Genomic DNA, 20,265 nt, shown 5'->3' with positions numbered 1-20,265 from the left:
AGATTTTTGAACAAAAAGTTGGTATATTTTATCTAGATTTTTTTTGTTGGATTTCATATATATATAATTCATTTTAAGAGGTTCCAAAAATATACTTTTATAAAAAAAATTCTATAAAATATATTTTTGGAACCTCTTAAGATGAATTTTATATATATATGAAATCCACCAAATTATAATCTAATTAAAAATACATGCTACCAATTTTGTTTCTTTAAACATTGTTAAAATTTAATTTTATTAGATTTAATTTTAATGAAAAAGTTTTTTTTTGTTTTAAAAAAGACTAATTTGATAATTTTATAAATTTAAAGGACTACAATGATAAAATCAAATTTAAATTGATCATTTTAACCTCGAACAAGTTAAGCTCCAGCCATATTTTTGTCAGAAAATAGTCAGAGGGACTAAACTAAGATAAAATTTAAAATTTAGGAATACTAAAGTTAAGAAATGAACTTGAGGGACTAAAACAATTCTAAATGAAAACTTAAAGAACCAAATATAGTAATTACCCTTCTATCTCGATATGACTTCATGTTTGAAGTGCATGAATGAATTACTGCGTATGGTATGTGTGATTTTATGCTTTACCCCTAATAATTGGAAACAAAATGAGAAAATTTACTTCTATGTTCCGTGAGTCGTATGATGCTATTATCATGTGCTTGTAAATGAGGGTGTGATAATATGGGGTTTCATATGATTAGTTGGTTACAAAACTATTGTGATGTATGGATTGACACGATACGATACGAACACAGCAATACAAAAGATTTAGAAAACTAAAGATACGATACAATACTGACAAGATTATATATAATATATCTTTTTAAAATATATATTCCATAAAAATTAAAGTATGTCATATGAAAAATATCGAGACAAAACATAAAATAAGTATGTCTTACATTTAAATTATTAATCAAATGTAGTTTAAAAAATATACGGGAAAAATATTTTTTTAGTCCGTTAAGTATGTCCAATTTTAGTTTTATCCTATAAGTATGCTCATTTTTTATTAATTCCAGTAACTTGCAAAATTGATTAGATTTAGTCCGTTTGAGGGTTTTCTACTTTGTTTTTGGCCAAAATTTTAAATTTACCTGAAATTTGTCAATGTGTAAATTAGTTGGTCCAATTTTCGGCCAATTAACCACGTGTCATGCCACATGGGAGAGTACGTCGCTTGCATATGTGGCTTGTATGCTGACTGGGCAGACCCTTCTCTCTACAAAACTAAATTCATTCAAAAAATTCGAAAAAAATAAAAAAAAAATTGATTAGGGAAAAAAGTGAGCTTATTACCTTGTAATCTTGATAGGAATAGAACCTCCTTCTTGGATTTTGATTAGTCCAAGAAGTCTGAACCATTGCTTTCTTTCCGCAGTAACAAAAAAATGGTCTTTCTATGAAAGAAGACATTGGAGCCGAGAGATAAATGAGAGAAATGGATTTGTGCAAGCATGGAGAGAAGAAAATATATTTTGTTGGTTAGGAAAAGTGTTTTGGAGGGAAAAGTCACTTTTCTTCCCTCCAAAAGATGACTAACTTGTCTTCCACATCATGGTTTTAGCCATATAGGATTATAAATAAACAAAAACGCATCTAGGTGTCCAGCCATATCACTTTTCCGACGTAAATTATAAATTCAGTCCATCGGAGGACTAAATATAATCAATTTTGCAAGTTACTGGAGTTAATAAAAAAGGGGCATACTTATAGGACTAAAACTAAAATTGGGCATACTTAACGGACTAAAAAAATATTTTTTTCCAAAAATATACATAATCAGTTTATTTCAAGAAGTATGGAATGAAAACAATTCCTACAAGTTAAATCATCATGATTATATTTCAAATTTTTAGTAATTTAATCCCAAAATTTTTAGTTTGTGAGGAACTAATTATTTATTATTTATTTTTTATTTTTTATTAAGCCCAAAGTTATGTTTTTTGTAAGGGCATATCAACAAGCGTGTCCATAGCATGTATGACACTGTGTCCTTTTTTTCTTTTCTTATTTTATAATTTCATAAACGTAGATGCCCTGTCCGACACATGTCTGAGGGGTGTCTAAGTCATGTCCGTGTTCGATACTGTGTCAGGTATTTTTTTTAGTTTTCCATGCATTATACAATAACGGTGATATGTGAAAATAAGAGAGTGATGGAAATAAAATATAATTATTATGTAAATACCTTTGATGATCTTGAATAGCGTGTGTGACAAAATGAGGTGAAAAGGCCTATGATACGAAATGAAAAGAGTTATGATGTGAATGAAAAAGCTTTGATGCAAAATGAAAAGAGCTATGATGTCAAATAAAAGAGCTATGATGTGATGATATTAACTAGCCTGTGTGGCATATCCAGGGGACGCACTTACACGTATGTGATGAACGGTGAAGTTGAGTTAATGGAGAAAAATACTATATCACATTTTTGTAAGCAAACTAGGAAGAAAATAGTGGAATTGATTGTCCTGTTATGGGATGAATGCGATATAAAAAAAAAAAAGTTAAATATGTCGGAATCAAATTAATTTTGTTTTATATATGTTGCTGGTTATTTAAATATTAGGTTGCAGTCTCATTCCTCTACTCATATTTTTCAGGTGTAGATCTTGTAATGTCTCTCCACCGAGGGCTAGGTCCAGACCTTGTATTTTAGTCAACTCGGGCCAGTATGCAGTTTCTTCTCACTCATCAATTAAACAAAAAAGAATATATATATTTTAGGGATGTACAAATATGAATTAAAAATGAGGGTGAGGGCGGCATGTAAACCTATTATAATATTTTAGTTTGTGGTGTTTGATATATATATATAATCTTGTGTGGATGTGAAGTTAATTGTGCTTGTTGTTATGAGGAGATTGCATATATATACTCAGCAGGGCCTAGATTATGTTTATTCATACATATAGGGTTTATTTTATGTGATACTTAGACGAAAAATTGTTGTAGTGTATAATTATATTTTTTCAAAAGAGTATAAGTGTAATAAATTACATTAATTTTAATACTATATTCAACAATCATATCATTTAAAGCTTCGATCACTACATAAGAAAATCATTTAATAATTAATATCTTAATATACTTTTTCATCCAAACAATATATAACATCAAATAACTAAAATTTAACCAACACATATTATCACAACAGACAACACCTACTATATAGTAAATACAACATCCCACAAATATGACAGAGTTCATTTCCATAATTGGATTCTCAACTTCACCAATTACGTTAACCCCAATAACTTAATATACTTTATCAACCAAATGAATGTTGTACGTATTAATATTATTTTTCGTAACCCGCACAATGCGATTAACCCAAAATTCGGATCCCTTAACTCGCAAGCGTTAACCCTTTGGGACGGCGTACTAGGTGCGCGGTGCGCAGACGGATGCGTCGCGATATGATTGTTTGCATTGCGCGCATTGGAGCGTGGGAAAAGCGTCGGGAGAGGGTTATGGATTCGATGCATGCAGCAAGATTTGGCAAATTGCAGCGGACAGATGCACCATAAATCTTACATGGGACCGAACGAGAAGACGACAAGTTCACGTGTAGGGTTCGGACGCATTCCCACGATTGGGAGCTCACATGTATTGTCTCTCTTTCCTTTGAGATTTGTGTCCACTATATTTGTTTTCTTGGAATATCTCAAGGGATAAATTGTCCACATGTATTATTTGAGATGTTTAAATAATTTTTTATGAAAAAAAACAAAAAATATATATATATATTTTTGTGTTCTCTAAAAAGGGTCGTACTGTCTATTTGGTGAGAAAATAATTTATTATTTTAAGAAAATATGAAGAAATAAAATGATCCATCTTCAATGTGTGTTTCTCGAACGGATATAAAAATTTGAAAAATAATTAAGAAAATAAAGGTGAGAATATTAATCTTATCATAATAATTATTTATGATAAAAATTATGTACATAGTTGTCGTTATAGAAAACTAGCTCGTGTTATATCTAATGAGAGAGTAGTGCAAACACAAATATAATAACAATTAAATTTCTTGTTACTACATAGTACATATATATGCCACTAATTATTTTTTTTGGTTAAATGTAATTTACATTAAACAAAAAATATAGTACATATATATGCCACTAATTATTTATTATCACAATTCTATACATATTTTTTTTCGGTAATTATTTTTAGCGAAAATTTTTGTGCAAATATTGTTAATGCAAAAACTATAACAATGTTATAGTTACAAAAAAAGAAAAAAAAAGAACTTTTATCATTCATAAATATATATAAAAAAATAATTTTAATGCCATACTATGATCATTAATATTTTCTTTATTCATAATAAACATTCAGAGTGAATAGAATCACATTACGTTTTATTTAATAAATAATTTACGGCGAAAGTATATATATTTACAATTTAACAAATTGAATCTTATTTTTATAATAAAAACAAGAATCATAAGAGTGGGAGAAACTTCTGCCCAACAAATCAAGTCATATGTTAGACCCAAGACGTCAAATTACCAATTTAACCCTATATGATGATTACAAGCCACAAGAAGAAGCAAAAAAAAAAAATGGACAAAATGGAGATTGCACACCACAATCAATAGAAAAAAGGAATAAAGACGAGAAAAAATTACTTAGAAATTGGTCTTCTTGTACTTTAGGCCACTTTCTTTTTTTAAATATTAATACCCAATAAAGATAATTACAGGCCAACGAGGTTTAGCTCAATTGAGATGCCATGACCTTAGAGAGGGCATGTATCCGAATCCCGCTTTATGCGTGGAATAGTGTAGATAAATTAAAATTTAAACAACACATATTATGCAGTAAAACAACATTCCAGATATATATTGGGTTCGGACCCATGACTTTTAAAATCATAGAGCCTCAACTTCATCAACTAAATTAGATCTCGTTGGCATATTATAAGTCACTTTTATCCATCTATAGTTCATTAGCTTCTTTCTCTAAATCCCACTTTTCATCACATGAGATCACCTCTAATAATATTCATATCTTCAACACTCATCGACACAATCAATGTTTTACCATTGACATCTGATAGAGAGAAGGGTTTCTCCAACACATGCCTCAACCACAAGTTTTCGTTTCCACACTAAAATGTCTTATTAAAGGATGATAGGTTTTATTAAATTTCAGCACGTCTAATCCCATCATACAAAGCAAACGAGGCTTAAGGATGATATGTTTTATTAAAGGTTATTCATTTAATAATCTTAAAATATGAAATAATTAATTGAAAATCTTACAATAACTGAAGCACTCTCCAACCCCTCTATATATATTCTCAACATAAATAATTATTCACATACAATCAACAATGTATTCTTCAATAATTGCCCAAGTTCAATCATTACAACGTAGATTGAACCCCCTTATCAAGAACAGTTTAATGTATTATATTATTTACAAATAAATGTGGTACAACCTTAGCTTTCAGTGTGGTCAAGAAGTAAACAATTTTGTCCAATTTCTCCAATTCCAGCTCTTTTTACAAATGAGTTAGGAGTTTGGTAATTGATCAAAGTAGTCTACATCTGATCTAATCCGATTTTCCATTGTTCAGATCATGGTAGCTTTCTTAAGGGCACACATGTAATTTCGGATAGCATCACTGTGATTTACTGTTTCAAACAAAAAAAGAAACGGGCCTAAAAGTATTTCAAATTTGAATCACAATACAATCCCAAATACTGTTCCAAAATACATCACTAGGTCAACTGCATACTGTTCCAAAAATCAAGCATTAGTATTACTATTATCGCTCTAAATAAAACAACAATTACGATACATAACCGTTCAAAAATTAGTCCAACGTGTTCCAATTAAATAAATATATTTTTATATTCGATTTCAACAATAGGAACGGTCATTTGCAGTGTGTTACAATATCCGTTCCAATTTGGAACGGTCCTTCACCAATCATTCCAAATTATTTGTAACGCCGTCTATTACAACGGAAGGTGAACCGTTCCAAAATCGTTTCAAAATCTGGTTCAAATTGATTCCGTCAATTCAAAATCGTAGAAAAGGCAAAAAAAAAAAAAAAAAATCGTTCTTAAGCCCGCCTCAAATTCTGTTTTTTTTTTTTTTTTCAAATTTTTTTTTTTTTTTTTTTTTTTTTTTTGGTAGTGAAAGTCCTTTTCAATTTAGAGAATATTCGGGTGAGTTTTAATTAAGTTCTTTAAAATATCTTATAAAAAGATTATTGAGGTTATAAGATTGATGTTACAAAGTGTTTGATAATTTTTTTTTTAAAAAAGAATACCTTGTAAGCTCTAAAAATAATATTATAGGCGCTTACAAGCTCTTGAAAAAGAAAAGTAAGGAATTGCAAACTTATTTCTAAGATATTTTTAACAAATTACTTCAAATTAGTTATAAATGTGTCATTATTAATATTTGAAAAAATTGTATTTTTTTGTCCCATATAATAAGCTCATTTTCAATTTAGTACAAATTATTAATATTTGAAAAAATTTGTATTTTTGGTCCTATATAATAAACTCATTTTCAATTTAGTACAAATTATTAATATTTGAAAAAAATTATATTTTTGGTCCCATATAATAAGCTCATTTTCAATTTAGTACAAATTATTAATATTTGAAAAAATTATATTTTTGATCCCATATAATAAGCTCATTTTCAGTTTAGTCCCCCATATTACACTTTTCTCACATTGTATTCCATGTACTAAAAAAATTATCAATATTAATCCCACATGACTTTTCCGTTAAAACACGACTTTATGAGGAGAAAACAGAAGTTAGGGCTCAAATTAATATTTTTGAGTGTCAAACTAATATTTTTGCACTAAAAAGATTAACTTTAAAAGCTGAAATAAGCTAATGTCAACCAAGAGTATGTACAAGAAATTGGGTGAGCGAAGAACCCACATGTTATTGTTTGTTGGGGAAGGGCGTATTTGAGGACTTCGTGGACCAACAATAATCTAGATAGAAGATTTTACAATTGTGGTGACATTGCAGGTGGGTGTTTTTTTTTTTTTTGTTTCGAAAGATCCACCAATGTAAAGAAAATATAATGTTGTTATACTTGAATTTTGAAGAAAAGTGACGAGCATGGAAGAAAAAATGAAAAAAATTCAAGAAGTTATTATAATATTGCAATGGAGAGTGAAAATGTTGTTTTATGTATTATTGATGTCTTGGTTAATTTTCTTTTTTAATCGTTTAGATTGAGTGTAATCGAATCCGATAGTCGATTAGAGTACAGTACACCACGATTATCTCTTCACTTTCTCTGGTTTCAGGCTTAGTTTCGGGTGGGAAGAATTTACTGTTCTTGATTTCGGAGTAATTTTGGCAGATTAGGGCAAGGGAAATTAAGTCTCTTTTCTTCAAGTCAACCATAATACGCATGTGATGCTCACGTGCAATTTTCCCTCAAAAAATCAGCTTTTTTTTACTGCAACGATTAATTCACGTGACTTCTCCATTCAAATTTGGACGGAAAAGTCACTTGGGACCAACATTGAGAATTTTTTATAATGCATGGACACAATGTGAGAAATGTTTAATGTGTACTATTCGGGACTAAATTAAAATTGAACCTATTATATGGAGCACAAAATTTCGATTTTCCCCTAATATTTTATAAACTCCATAGTTTTACTATACATATAAGCTTATAATATCTTTTAAATAAATTTAGCCAAACACCCCTTTTCTTTTTTCTAAATTTCTTTTGAACCCTCAAGAAGTCATATATTACTGCAGCTTAGAGGGAAGTTTCAGATCTCGTGTATGTCTGATTAAGATCATATAGTCCACCCTCTTAGTTCTTAAAGTCTATTGATATAAAACAATGAAGACCACATAATTTTGACTTGGATTTAGCCTTTCAATACGGCGTCGTTGACAAGTTTTTTGAACTTTGAGAATGTTCAGGAAACGAAAGTCGCACTTACACAAGGAAATTTGCTCATCTTTGTAGTATTCTTTACTTGCGTCGTATTGCAAATTTGACTAGTGAATATGAATATTGTTGATGTTATTTCTGTAAAATGAAGTCAAACTATCAGCTGTCACTGAAAAGAGCTGAATGCAATTTATATATTGTGATATTATAAATGAGTAAATTATTTCTCTATAATAAAAAAATAATAATTTATCCCCTGTATTTTTTAAAACAATTTACCTTTTTGTCTAAAAAGATAAATTATTTCATTTTAAAAAGTACAAGAAGATAAATTACTATATTTTTATACGGGAGTAATTGGCTCATTTGCAACATCACGGGGATTGCTTGCATTTTTTCCGAACTAAAAATCATGACAATTGACTTGGCCATAGTCAAAACTGTGCCAAATATTGATTAATTATGATCGAAATTTAAGTTTTCGCGTTGATTGTGTTAGATAATACTGATGTACCATTATTTTTAGGGCGTAACAATTTGTAATTTATGAAATAATTCACGAAAATTCTGAGCGACCTCCCCTAAATGTAAAATGTGCCAAATCCGCCTGTTAATGCCAAAAACCTGCGTTGTGTTTTTCTAAATGAAGCAAAACAAACATGCGCAACTACACGCGGTGTTGACGCGATTCTTTCCTTTGATAGATATTAATTATTATAATTAAAACTTAAGTTTATAATTTTATTTGATCGTGATAAAAATATTAATTTTCAAACCACAGTCATTTGTAATGTAGAAAATAGTCATTTCTTTGTAGCATCAGTAAATATAAATATTATTAATATAGGAATGCAATCCTCAAATTACTTCAATTATACTTTCTTTGTCCCAACTTTATGATTTTTGTGAATCCTCTTAATTAGAATTAAAATATCTAGAAATCAGTGTGGAGAAAGTTCGAAATATCCAGACTAAAGGTGCCAACAATGAGAAGTCCATGTTTTTTAAGGTTAATTATGTTTAGACCCCTCTAAAAATGAAAAATTATATTTTATCCCAAAAAAATTTAAATTTATACATACATCCCTTAAAAATGTTTACTGGTTGTACCCGACCTTCTTTCATTAAGGCATGGATGAAACATGCTGACGCTAGCAAAACAAATTACATAAAAATTTCAATTTTATCCCTCATTTAACATTGGTGTGTTGATATAATTTTATATTTATAAGAAAAAAAATGTAATAATATTAATATTGCTCCATATATATATATATATATATGTTAATATTGCTCCATATATATTATATATATATGTGTGTGTGTTTACATTTCCCCTTAAAGTCCAAAAAATATACATGACAATATTAAATGATGGATAAAATTAATATTTTTCGAATAAATTCTAATAGAAAGAGGTTAGGTGTAAACGAAAAACTTTCGTATAAAATGTAAGTATAATTTTTTAAAAAATAAATAAATATAATTTTATATTTTTGAAGAGGACTATTGATAATTAACCCTATATTTTAATGTGTTGAAGGAAATGTAAAATCTCGAGTGAGGGGCAATCGTTGAACAGCCGTTTCCAAGTCATAGATTGTGGGCTTTGCTTTTCTAGAAATCTGCCGTCAAGTCAACCACTATATATTCATTTCTCCTGCAACAGGGAAATTTAAGTTGTAGGGAAGGTGCATGAGTTGGAATTATTTTATTTCATATATAAAATATTATTTATTTTATTCAAAGAAAAATTTTATATACATAATGTGTTTATACTAAATAAATATAAAATAACTTGAAATTAAAAATCCAAATATAAAGTAATTGGATGAGTTGATAAGCTATATATAATTTAGATATTTTATAAGATAATTTAAAAGTTTACAATTTTTTTCTAAAATAAGATGTTATAATCACGGGCTTATAAGTTCTTTTAAAAATAATAAGAAATTTGTGATTTATTTTTAAAATTTTAATAAATTAACTCTTTAAAATTAATTACAAGACTATCATGGCTTATATATTGTGAGTTTTATTATATTATTTTATTGAAACACTATATTTTTTTAAATAAAATCTTTTAAATTATAGAGTCAACCAAACATCCTTTTGCTCCAATTTGGTGAATTTCTACTACTTAGATGTGATAGGTGTGGTGAGGTTCCTTTAACTTGAGTGGAATTATATAATATTGATCCCACCATTTTACATATTAAATCAATTAATACATTCTTTATTTTATAAAATAATATGTTTGATAAAGTCAAAATTAATTTAATAAATTTCTATTGAGTTCACATTCATTTATTGAACATGTAAGATGAATAGTAAAAAGGAACCCATTAAAAAAATAAACATACATATCAATTAATTAAGTCAAGAGCAAAAAATAAATAATTACATAATTTTATTAATTAAAAAAAATTCATTTTGGTGAAACTAAAGTAAAAATCTATAGCAGAAATTATTTACCATGGGGGTATTTGCAAAAATTTATGTTCTTTAAAAGTGTTTGAGTTTTAGAAAAAGTAAATAAATGACTAAAATATAAAAATCGAGAGTCATTGCAAGTATTAGTTATAAATAGAAAAAAATTGATGTATTATCAACTTATTTATGAAATTTGATGTAATATATTTAAAAAATGAAATTTGATTTATTTTCTTTAAAAATTTGTGGCTAATTCGGAGAGTCATGGCTGATTGAAAACTCTCCTTACTAAAAGAAACTCTGTAGGATAATAGTTCTAATTCCTTAGGTCTTTTAGCTTTATTGAAAATCTACTTTTTTTTATTCTATTAGGAGTAGGTAACTATGTTAATATTCGATTAGCATGAATGTACGTATATATTATTTTTATTCAAAAGTTTAGGTAATAATTCATCTCTTTTTATTTTTTTTAAAAATAATTATCTATTAAATTTTTATTTGGAGTTAAACTAATGCGTACTATTTATAAAAATATTTATGTATTTAAATAAAAATATATCAAGAAATATCATCTTATTTAATTATAAAAAAAATACCTTATAATGCCAAATACTCCAATATTTGTAAAGTTGGTAAAAGAAAATTAAGGGTTAAGTCAAAAGTCAAGGTGGAGAAAGTTGTAGACATAATATAAAAAAATTGAGGCATAGCCATGTTTAAATGTTCAACTTGGGTTTTAAGGGAACATCTTTTTTAGCCAATGAAAATGGGCAAAGCTAATACTCTATGAATCCCATTGATATATGCGATATATGCGACGTTGTTCTATTGTATAGTAGGTGTTATTTTGGTATAATTTATCTGGTTTTGTTAATTAGGGTATGAATAATTCAAATCAATTTATTTTAAATAATAATAGTTTATCGCTTTCATCTCAAATGATTACAGCTGAACGTCTTGATGTAGCAATTAAAGTCAAATACTGATTCTAATTTCTACTAAGGTTTGGTGGTGCTAAATGTACGCACTACAAACGTATTAAGTTTTTGTTACGCTATAAATGCCCCGGCTTAAAATTCGTGCTTAATCGATACTATTAACTATGGTTAAATAAAATCAAAGTAAAAATTTAAATTTTTACCATGATTAATCAATATTGATCATGGTTTTTAGCCATAGCCAAAATATTTCTCATAGTTTTGACCACCATAGCTAATGTTTGGACACACTTGCAGAAACAACTTCTAATAGTCGTTGTGAAGCCGTAGTTGATTTGTATTTACCATAATTTCTTCTTTTAATTATAATAATTAACTTTAGAAGAAATCATATTTTTTCTAATGACGCTATGATCTATTTATTGATTCACATGAAATTATATTTTTATTTTTTACGACGATAAATCAATTACAGACATTTTAAACATACACACAGAGACAATTCTTTCTAATGGATAGAGTGTTATCCCTACTTTTCCATTTAGTCTGAAAAAGAATAGAGAGGAAAGAACTCTTTTCACACGTTGGGTTATTTGAATTTTATTTTTCCACTGAAATAAAATATTTTTTATTTTCTATTTAAAGTTTGATAAAAAAGTCAGTTTGTAAGAGAAAAGAAATTTGTTTTTATATTCAATATATGGATGTATTTTAATATTTATTAATTACTTTAAGTTTAAATTAAAGATTATTTATATTTTACTTATTTTATATTTAAAAAATAAACTATTTATAATTTTATTTATTTATTCTTCTAGAAATATAATTCTCTTGTGCGCTGACACGGCATAATAATAATTGAAAAGAACGTGTTTGGTGTCTTTAACGTTTTTGGTTTGTCATTCTTTATTTTATTTTATTTTTATTAATCTTTATTTCCTGGCTCTTCTTAACTTCACATTTCTCTTTCTTCTCAACCTATGGGTCTCTTTTGCTTCTTCCTCTCCTTTTCAATAATTTCTCACAACTTTATTTTTATTTATTCAATTAACATTTAATTTTTAAAATAATATAATTAATTTTTAGAATTTAAAATTAATTGTGCACACATTTGAACATAAAATATGTACCTCTTATACAATGAATTAAGAATAGCAAGAGGGAGTACAATTGGTGAGGTCATAGGTCCCACCAAAAGTTCCTTAGTTTTTCCAAATGATTTAATTGTTATTAGTTATATTATGTATTGATTAAAGTGATATACTGTGCTATTTAGGGTATGCATTCGATTTACAGGTTGAATTGAATCAAATCGAAATTCGATCTTCTTTGTGCTCAAGAAGAACTATATTTTGCCACAGACGACCAAATGTTGTATTCTGAAAATACGAAGGTATCTACAGGTAAGCTAAAGGGCTTTGAGGGTCTCAGGGTCAACCTTTTGCAAGATGGGGGGTTGTCACTAAGGATTTGCGAGATAAACACACATCAGATCCAGGCCAGAGGGGATTTTGGTGATGGCTCTCCGACGGTCAAGTCAATAAGAATCCTGAAATATATGCAGTTAGATAGAGTGTTCGAACCTGATTATGAAAGTGAAGAGCTATAGTTATATGTAAGAGTGGATTTATATGATGTAATATGATCCATTGGATCGTGTTTTGATATGACGGGTGGCCATGGTACCATGGTAGTTGATAAAGACAGGAGGTGCTTCAGGGGACCAACACTGTGCGAACAGGATAGTGCAAGTGGCTCTAGCAATGCTTTTACAACACTATGTCCTTTATCTTCAGAGTGCTCTCATGATCTTCATATACTTTCACTCCATAGGTCTTCCAAGGTTCTATTTTCTGTTACATATACCTTCAGTAATGTTGCTAGCCTTGATCTTTGTAGGTCTCATCTTAAATAATGAAGGTCTCAATAAGGGATGCAGGAAATATCCCTGCATAAAAAAAAAATGCTAAAATGCATAACATCTCCTTGTATTTTAAGATACCAGCTAAAAACCTCCTTCTATTTTAAAATTAGGCAAAAAACACCTCTCTCTGTTTTGTTAAATGTAGCTCAATCCTCCTTTTCGTTAAATCTAACTAACAGCATTAACTTTTACATAAAATAACCGTTATACCCTTACTTAATATATATTATTTCTTATCTTAATAACTGTTGGACTTGTAGTGATTATATCAAAGCCTCAGATCTAATCAATTGATCTTAACTATTGGATCTTGAATTTATAAAAAACATCAAGGGTTAATATTTTATTAATTAAAAAATATATTATAAAAAAATTACTTAAAAAAGAAAACAAAATTAATCCCCCCCAACCCACCCACCCAGCTGGCTCCCCCCATCACCGCCACCCCCACCTCGTTGCCTCCCCCCACCACCATCGCCTCCGCTTGGCCGTTGTCCCAATTTTTTTAATTATATTAATTAAATGTATTTTAGTTAAGTAGAAATAATTATAATAATAAATATACTTTTTAGTTAATAAAAAATAATTTTACAATAAAAATATATTTAAATATAAATTTTAATTAATCAAAAATAATTTTAGATTTAAGAATTATAATTTTTAAATTTCAGTTTTAACAATTATAAAAATTATTTAAATATAAATTTAATTTAATTTAATATTTGAATTTAAATTATAAAATTTCAAAAATTTATTTATTTTTTTCATATTTTAAGTAAATATATTTAAAGAAATATTATTTTTAATAGATGAAAATGCAAAAACATCACTCAAAATAAATAAATAAGTATACATATAAAACATAAAAATACCATGAGGGTATTTTAGTAAAAAAAGCATTAAAAAATATGGTGAAAAACAATTAAAAGACATCCCCATACGCACAAGGAGCGCGTGTAATGCATCTTCCGTTAATTACTAACGAAATGGATTTTTTTTTGCTAAATTTTACAAAACACAGGTGGATTTTAGCTTTTTCAACAAAACACATGGGATAAAATACACTTTAGCCCATAATAAAATATAAATATAAATATATATATATGTAAATACAACAAAATTGTGATTATTTTTAATAAAACAATTCGGGTTATTCGACAAATTATCGAATCGAGCCAATTTTTTTTCAGTAATTACCGAATAGAATTTCAATACACTATTTAACATATATACTGAAATTCGATTCAGTTCAACACGTCGTTAAGTAACAAAAATCCCGAATTCTGTTAATAAAGAGATTATGTATAATCATATACACAATTCAAAAGAAAGCCATAACCCTTTTTTCTTTTTTCTCTTGATGGGTAAACAAAAGAAATATGAGAATTTGCAATAATAAAGAAGAGGGAACTATTTTAGACAAGATCTATTACCTACCTGTGTCATATAGTATTGGAATATATAGCATGAAGAGAAGGGAGGAGAGGAGCAGATGCATGTGCAAAAGGTGATAGGCCCTTTTCTGGAGCCTCCATTGACATCAACAACACACATCCAAATATAGTTATGTGCAGGATTGTGATGAGTTGTGACCCCATCTACATTGCAATTATCATCTTCATCTCTGCGTCCACATTACCACCCACTAACCACTTCATCTTCTGCAACTACTTGTCTTATTAATTTGCATCATATCATATCATCTCCATCAGTAGGCCCTTTTCTAATTCAGATTTCTATGGCAATTAAAGTTCAATTATTTTTGGGGTATATTGTAACCACGGGTTTTGGCATAATTGTATATATTTTTTATCTAACAACGAGCCCATCATGTTGGCCTCTGCTAGGTTTCTATTCGATTTTTGTGGTGAACAGATTAAAATATCCTTGTGGGTTATGAATTATAATTTTATATAATTTTTTGAAATTTTCTAAAATATTTTTATGGACTATTCATGTACAGCTATATTACTTAGTAATTTGCTAACGAAACTGAGATCCCACGCTCTGAAAGAATCAACTCGGGACTTAGCAAGAACACAACAGAAACATGAAAATAAACATGTTTAAATTCTAAAACGAAAGGGAATTCCTAGTCTAACACGGTTACTATCATGTGTTCGAATTCCACTAATATATGAATGTTACTCTATTTTAATTGTAATTATTAGTATATTACAACAATAATCATTAATTAATTATAAATATTTAATATTGATACTTGATATATTAATTATTGATAATTGAAATTTATAATCAATCTCTAAGCCACTCTCTTAGTAGGCTGTTTCTTTTTTCATTTTTTTTCCTTTCCATGAAGAAAAGTTTGAGAAATTCAATTGTAGAGTTTTGTGCTTATTAATGCTCTCAAATGGGTCAAAGTATTTTTATGATGATTATTTTAATTAATCAAACGGCGCAAAATGTTTTATAATTGAAGCCTTGTTCTACTGCAAACTAATACCATTATAAAAATAACTGTCATGATGAGTATATTATACACTCATAATAAACAAGTTCATATATACTATATTTTATCTGATTAATTACTGCCCTTTAAAGCATAAGCCAACTGCCAAATCAAATATAAAATTCAGAGTCTTTGGCTGCTTTGAGTGTGACAATACATTTCTAATAATATATATATATATATATATATATATATTACTTGTTAGCCCAACGAAATTAAGTTCCCATGAGAGTTCGAACCCATCATATGCGTGGGATGTTGTTCTATTGCATAGTAGGAGTTGTCTATTAAATAATAGGTGTTGTTTAGATTTAATTTATCTGATATTACTGATCAGGGCATGATTGTTATAGTTGTCTTTATTAGATATAATTTTTGATAAAATTGATTTATTATAATTAATAATAATTTATGATTGTCAATTAAAAAAAATTTCACTTGTTAGTTTATATGGTTAAGGAGAAAGTCCTCCACCACCTTGATTTGATCCTCCCCTGTTATTTATACATTTATTTGAAGATAGAAAATATCCCTAATTTTGATCATAAAAAAAATAATTAAATTTAGGCGTTATTTGTTTCTATCTTCATTCATAATTTAATTTTCATTATTTTTAGATGTACTTGTTCTTATATTGGAGTTTGGGTGAGAAATGAATATGTATATATATATATATATATATATTATTTTTTTATCATAGAATAAAAATTATAATATTTTGTGATAATTTTTTATACGGAAAAATGTGATATAATAAGGTATTCAGTTAAGTTGTTATTAGTATATTATTAAAATTTGGATATATATTGATTGTTATAGTTGAGTTATATAAGTCCTAGAGAAATATTATAGGAACACAGAATTAGGTTCATTATTTTATAGTAGAATAATTGTAATATTTTTAGAAAAAGTAGAATTTATGTTGATACCCGAATTTTATTATTAATGTTATTTAAGTATTTGAGTAATTATAAATGTCTCAATTTATGCTCGAGTTTCGTTTTTAATATTACAATGGTATACGAGTAACTGTATATGACTTAATTCGTACTTGAGTTTTATCATTAATATCACTTTGGTATATAATTCATATTTATTATTTTTGAATAATAAAATTCGGGTATCAAAATAAATTTTATTCTTTCTGGAAATGTGTCATTAAAACATATGAAATCATTTAAACATATTTCTGAAAAAACATGTAAAAATTTATGATATATATTATGATTGGTAGGAGATAAGTAGTACGGCACTGCAATTATTCTTTTTTTAACTAAGAGGAAAGGATTGTTTAGTGCCAAAAAATCATAGTTGGGAGGTGTGATGATCCCTAGTATCTGCACTACACAATTATGCTTATGTATAATAAGTATGTCTAGAATTTCAACAATTATGTTTACTAGTCAAGGGTTCGTTTTCGATTAATATTTAATTCGAAAGCACCCATCATTATATGTGATTATTTAGCAATGATCCATGACACTAAGAAATAGATGAAAATGACGTAAACCTTTAGACTACAGGATCTGATTGTACTTCACTTTGAATGAAACTTTATAGTTTCAATTATTTGAACTGAGTTCAATGCTCGTTCATCATCACACTATCAATTAGTATAATTCTTTACTAGAACAAAAAAAAAAAAAAAAAGAATAATGCAAGGAACCCTTTCACGACATTGTGAATAAGTTACTCCTTATAAAAAAAAAAAAAATTAGCAATGAACTTTTTCTGTATTTTTTAAAATACAGCAATTTATCCTCCTAAGTTTTTTAAAATCAAACAATTTATTTCATCAAACAGAAAGATAAATCGTTTTATTTTAAAAAATACAAAAAAATAAATTATTATATTTTTTTTTACCCGTGTCGTATTAACCCCTCAAATGTTGAGACAATTACACTCAATTAATAAACTTGAGAAGTTGATAGCCAAATTTAGAAGAGTCAAATCTTGACATCATCACTCATAAATATGAGGAATTGAAGCATGAAGCAGTCAAACATAAAGTAAATTAATAAAAATAGCTTTTTTCATCTGACTTATCAAACAAACAAAAGTCTACAATATATCACATCTTTTATACACACACAATTCACAAACTAATAAATTATGAAAAGAAAAGGATGAAAAAAAATATATATACATATTAATAGAAGAAAAAAACAGAGTAAAAAATGATTAGTTCACTTTTATTTTGTTAATGGAGTACGGCGTGTGATCAATACAGTGTTTGGGGGAAAGCTAGAGAGAAACCCTTTCTGCTGTTAAAAATTGGGGAAAAAGTTAAAAAGTAACGAGAAGATTCAACCTCTGGGCAAAGGCGATCGATCTTGTACGGGAATCTTGGGAGTCTTGGAGCTTCGGAACGCCTTCATCGGGCTCGGGAAATGCCAAAATTTCGACTTCGCCGGCGACGAATTGACGTCAACACGCCGGAGACCAGACGCCATCGCGGCCGTGCCCGTGCTGACGGACCTTGATCTCGTAACCATTCTCGCGAAATCCTCAATTCTGTTATGGCTGTCGAAATTCTCGTCGTTGCTACCGGCATTAACGGGGGTCTCCTTGTTCATCTCCTTCGCCTGCTCGCTTGGCTTCGTCTTACCCCTCTTTAATACCGATAGCAACGACGGCGTCTTGGTGCGGCCGTTGTTCGGCGTTGGTTCTGTACTGTTTCTCGTGCGGAGGAAGGGGATAGCAAGGGATCTCGAGCGTCGGAAAGAGGGCTCGCCGTCGAGGAGGTTGGAGACGCGGCCGAACGAAGAGGGGCGACGAGACGACGAAGACTCGGTGGAGGCAACGCAGCCACAGGGGCGGACGTGAGCGCAATCGGGGCAGAGGGTAACGAGGCGGTCGCGGAGGCAGATGGGGCAGATGCCGTTGCGCCGCCTCTTGGTGGGGTGGGTTGGGCATTTCCAGACTTCTTCTTCTTCTACGTAGCACGCCATTGATCCTCTCCAAATTCCGCTATTTTCTACAGATTCCGTGAATGGGGGATGGAATAGTTTTGTTATCTTTTGTGTATGGCGCTAATATATGTATGTATGTGTATATATATATATATGTAGGTGAGGAGCAAAACAGGCGGAAGCAGGGTTTGGTTGACCATATTGGCGACTGGAATTAGTAAATTCTGGTAGACAGAACGACGCGTTTCATGATTTCACACATTTATATATATAAATAAATAAATATATATTGATAATTACACTCCGTTCCCGTGAGTTTAGTAGAATTACACATAATTTTTTTATAATTTGAGAAATTACATCTAGTATCCATAAGAAATTATAAATACAAGAGTAGGTTGATCAGAAAAAAAAAATTGTTTGACCTGCAATAAATCAATAACAAATCAATTGAGAATAAATATCAATTTTCATTCAATTTTGTTGTAAATATTAGCAAATTCAATGAATTTTAACTAATGAAGAGACTTATTTGTTGGACGAAATCAAACATCGCGGTTGAAAATTATTTATTATATTTTAGAGATAATTACAACCCCCTTTTATGAGGTTTGGTATAATTAAAGTAAACTCCTTGTGGTTTGAAAAATTACACATAAGACCTCTGAGAATTGCTTCTGTCTAAAATATTTTTATGAACTAAAATTCCCTATAGATTATTTATTTTACCACCCTCAAATATATTTATATTTTTTTTTTATTTTTAATAAAAAATTCAACAAGGGTAAAATAGTAACGCCCACTTTACTGTTTAGGACTACATAATTATTTTTTATTTGAGGAAAGTACTTAAAATTTTTTAAATAATAAATTAATATTTATAATTATGTCAAATATCAAGAGAAGTAATTATAATTTATTCTATTTAAAAATATAGAATTATGTTAATAAGTTGTAGTTTAAGTTATGTTCCATGTATTTAATGAAATTGTGATAAGTGAATACCATTAGGAAAAAGTTGAGTTGAGAAATAGATAAACTAAAATAAATATAGAAAAGAGGAAATTAGATAGTTTGAGAGTGAGAAGGCATACTTAGAAAATCGTAGGTATATAAAGTTGCTTAAAATATACTACTCCTAGAAAAGATAGTTCTATGGGTCCTCTTTTTCAACGTCTATTGCATGAGAGTGATAGTCACTCCAATTACGCCTGTAAATAAGTAAATAATGCTCAGCCCCAACACTAAATTTATTCATTATCGAATACTTCTTGTGTTTGGTTTTGTTTTAAGATCATGTTTGAGATGGATCGAAACATTCTCAATATTTACTTACTATTTTTTATATTTTATTTGTTTGAATTTTTTTGTTTTGGACTTTGTATATAATATATATGTTACCATATTCAGCCCACTGCTTCAATCCGCCCGACTGGCCCACTAAACTGACCCATGATCCGATCCAGATTCTCTCTATTATATACTCTCACCTAAACCCTATTTCCTCATTTCTCTTGAGCGTTGACTGCAATCTTCTCTTCTCTGATTTTCTTGCCCTTCTCCTCACCGAGATTAATGGAGGTTTTCCTTAGCCAATTTCAATGGCTTTTGAAAAGCCATTGTCACCTTTCTTATACACTCCCCCTCTACACCTTTAAAAGGGTG

At 28.9% G+C, this 20,265-nt stretch overlaps 1 protein-coding gene across 1 annotated transcript; it reads right to left on the bottom strand.

Annotated features, from left to right (window-relative positions):
* Nucleotides 17,857-18,734, bottom strand: LOC105155955. The gene has a single exon (XM_011071944.2). The coding sequence runs from the start codon at nt 18,637-18,639 to the stop codon at nt 17,995-17,997; it is 645 nt and encodes a 214-aa protein (XP_011070246.1). The 5' UTR covers nt 18,640-18,734; the 3' UTR covers nt 17,857-17,994.

This window comes from Sesamum indicum, linkage group LG2, assembly GCF_000512975.1.
Source record: "Sesamum indicum cultivar Zhongzhi No. 13 linkage group LG2, S_indicum_v1.0, whole genome shotgun sequence".
Classification (NCBI taxonomy): Eukaryota; Viridiplantae; Streptophyta; class Magnoliopsida; order Lamiales; family Pedaliaceae; genus Sesamum; species Sesamum indicum.
This window is presented reverse-complemented; position numbering and strand designations above follow the sequence as displayed.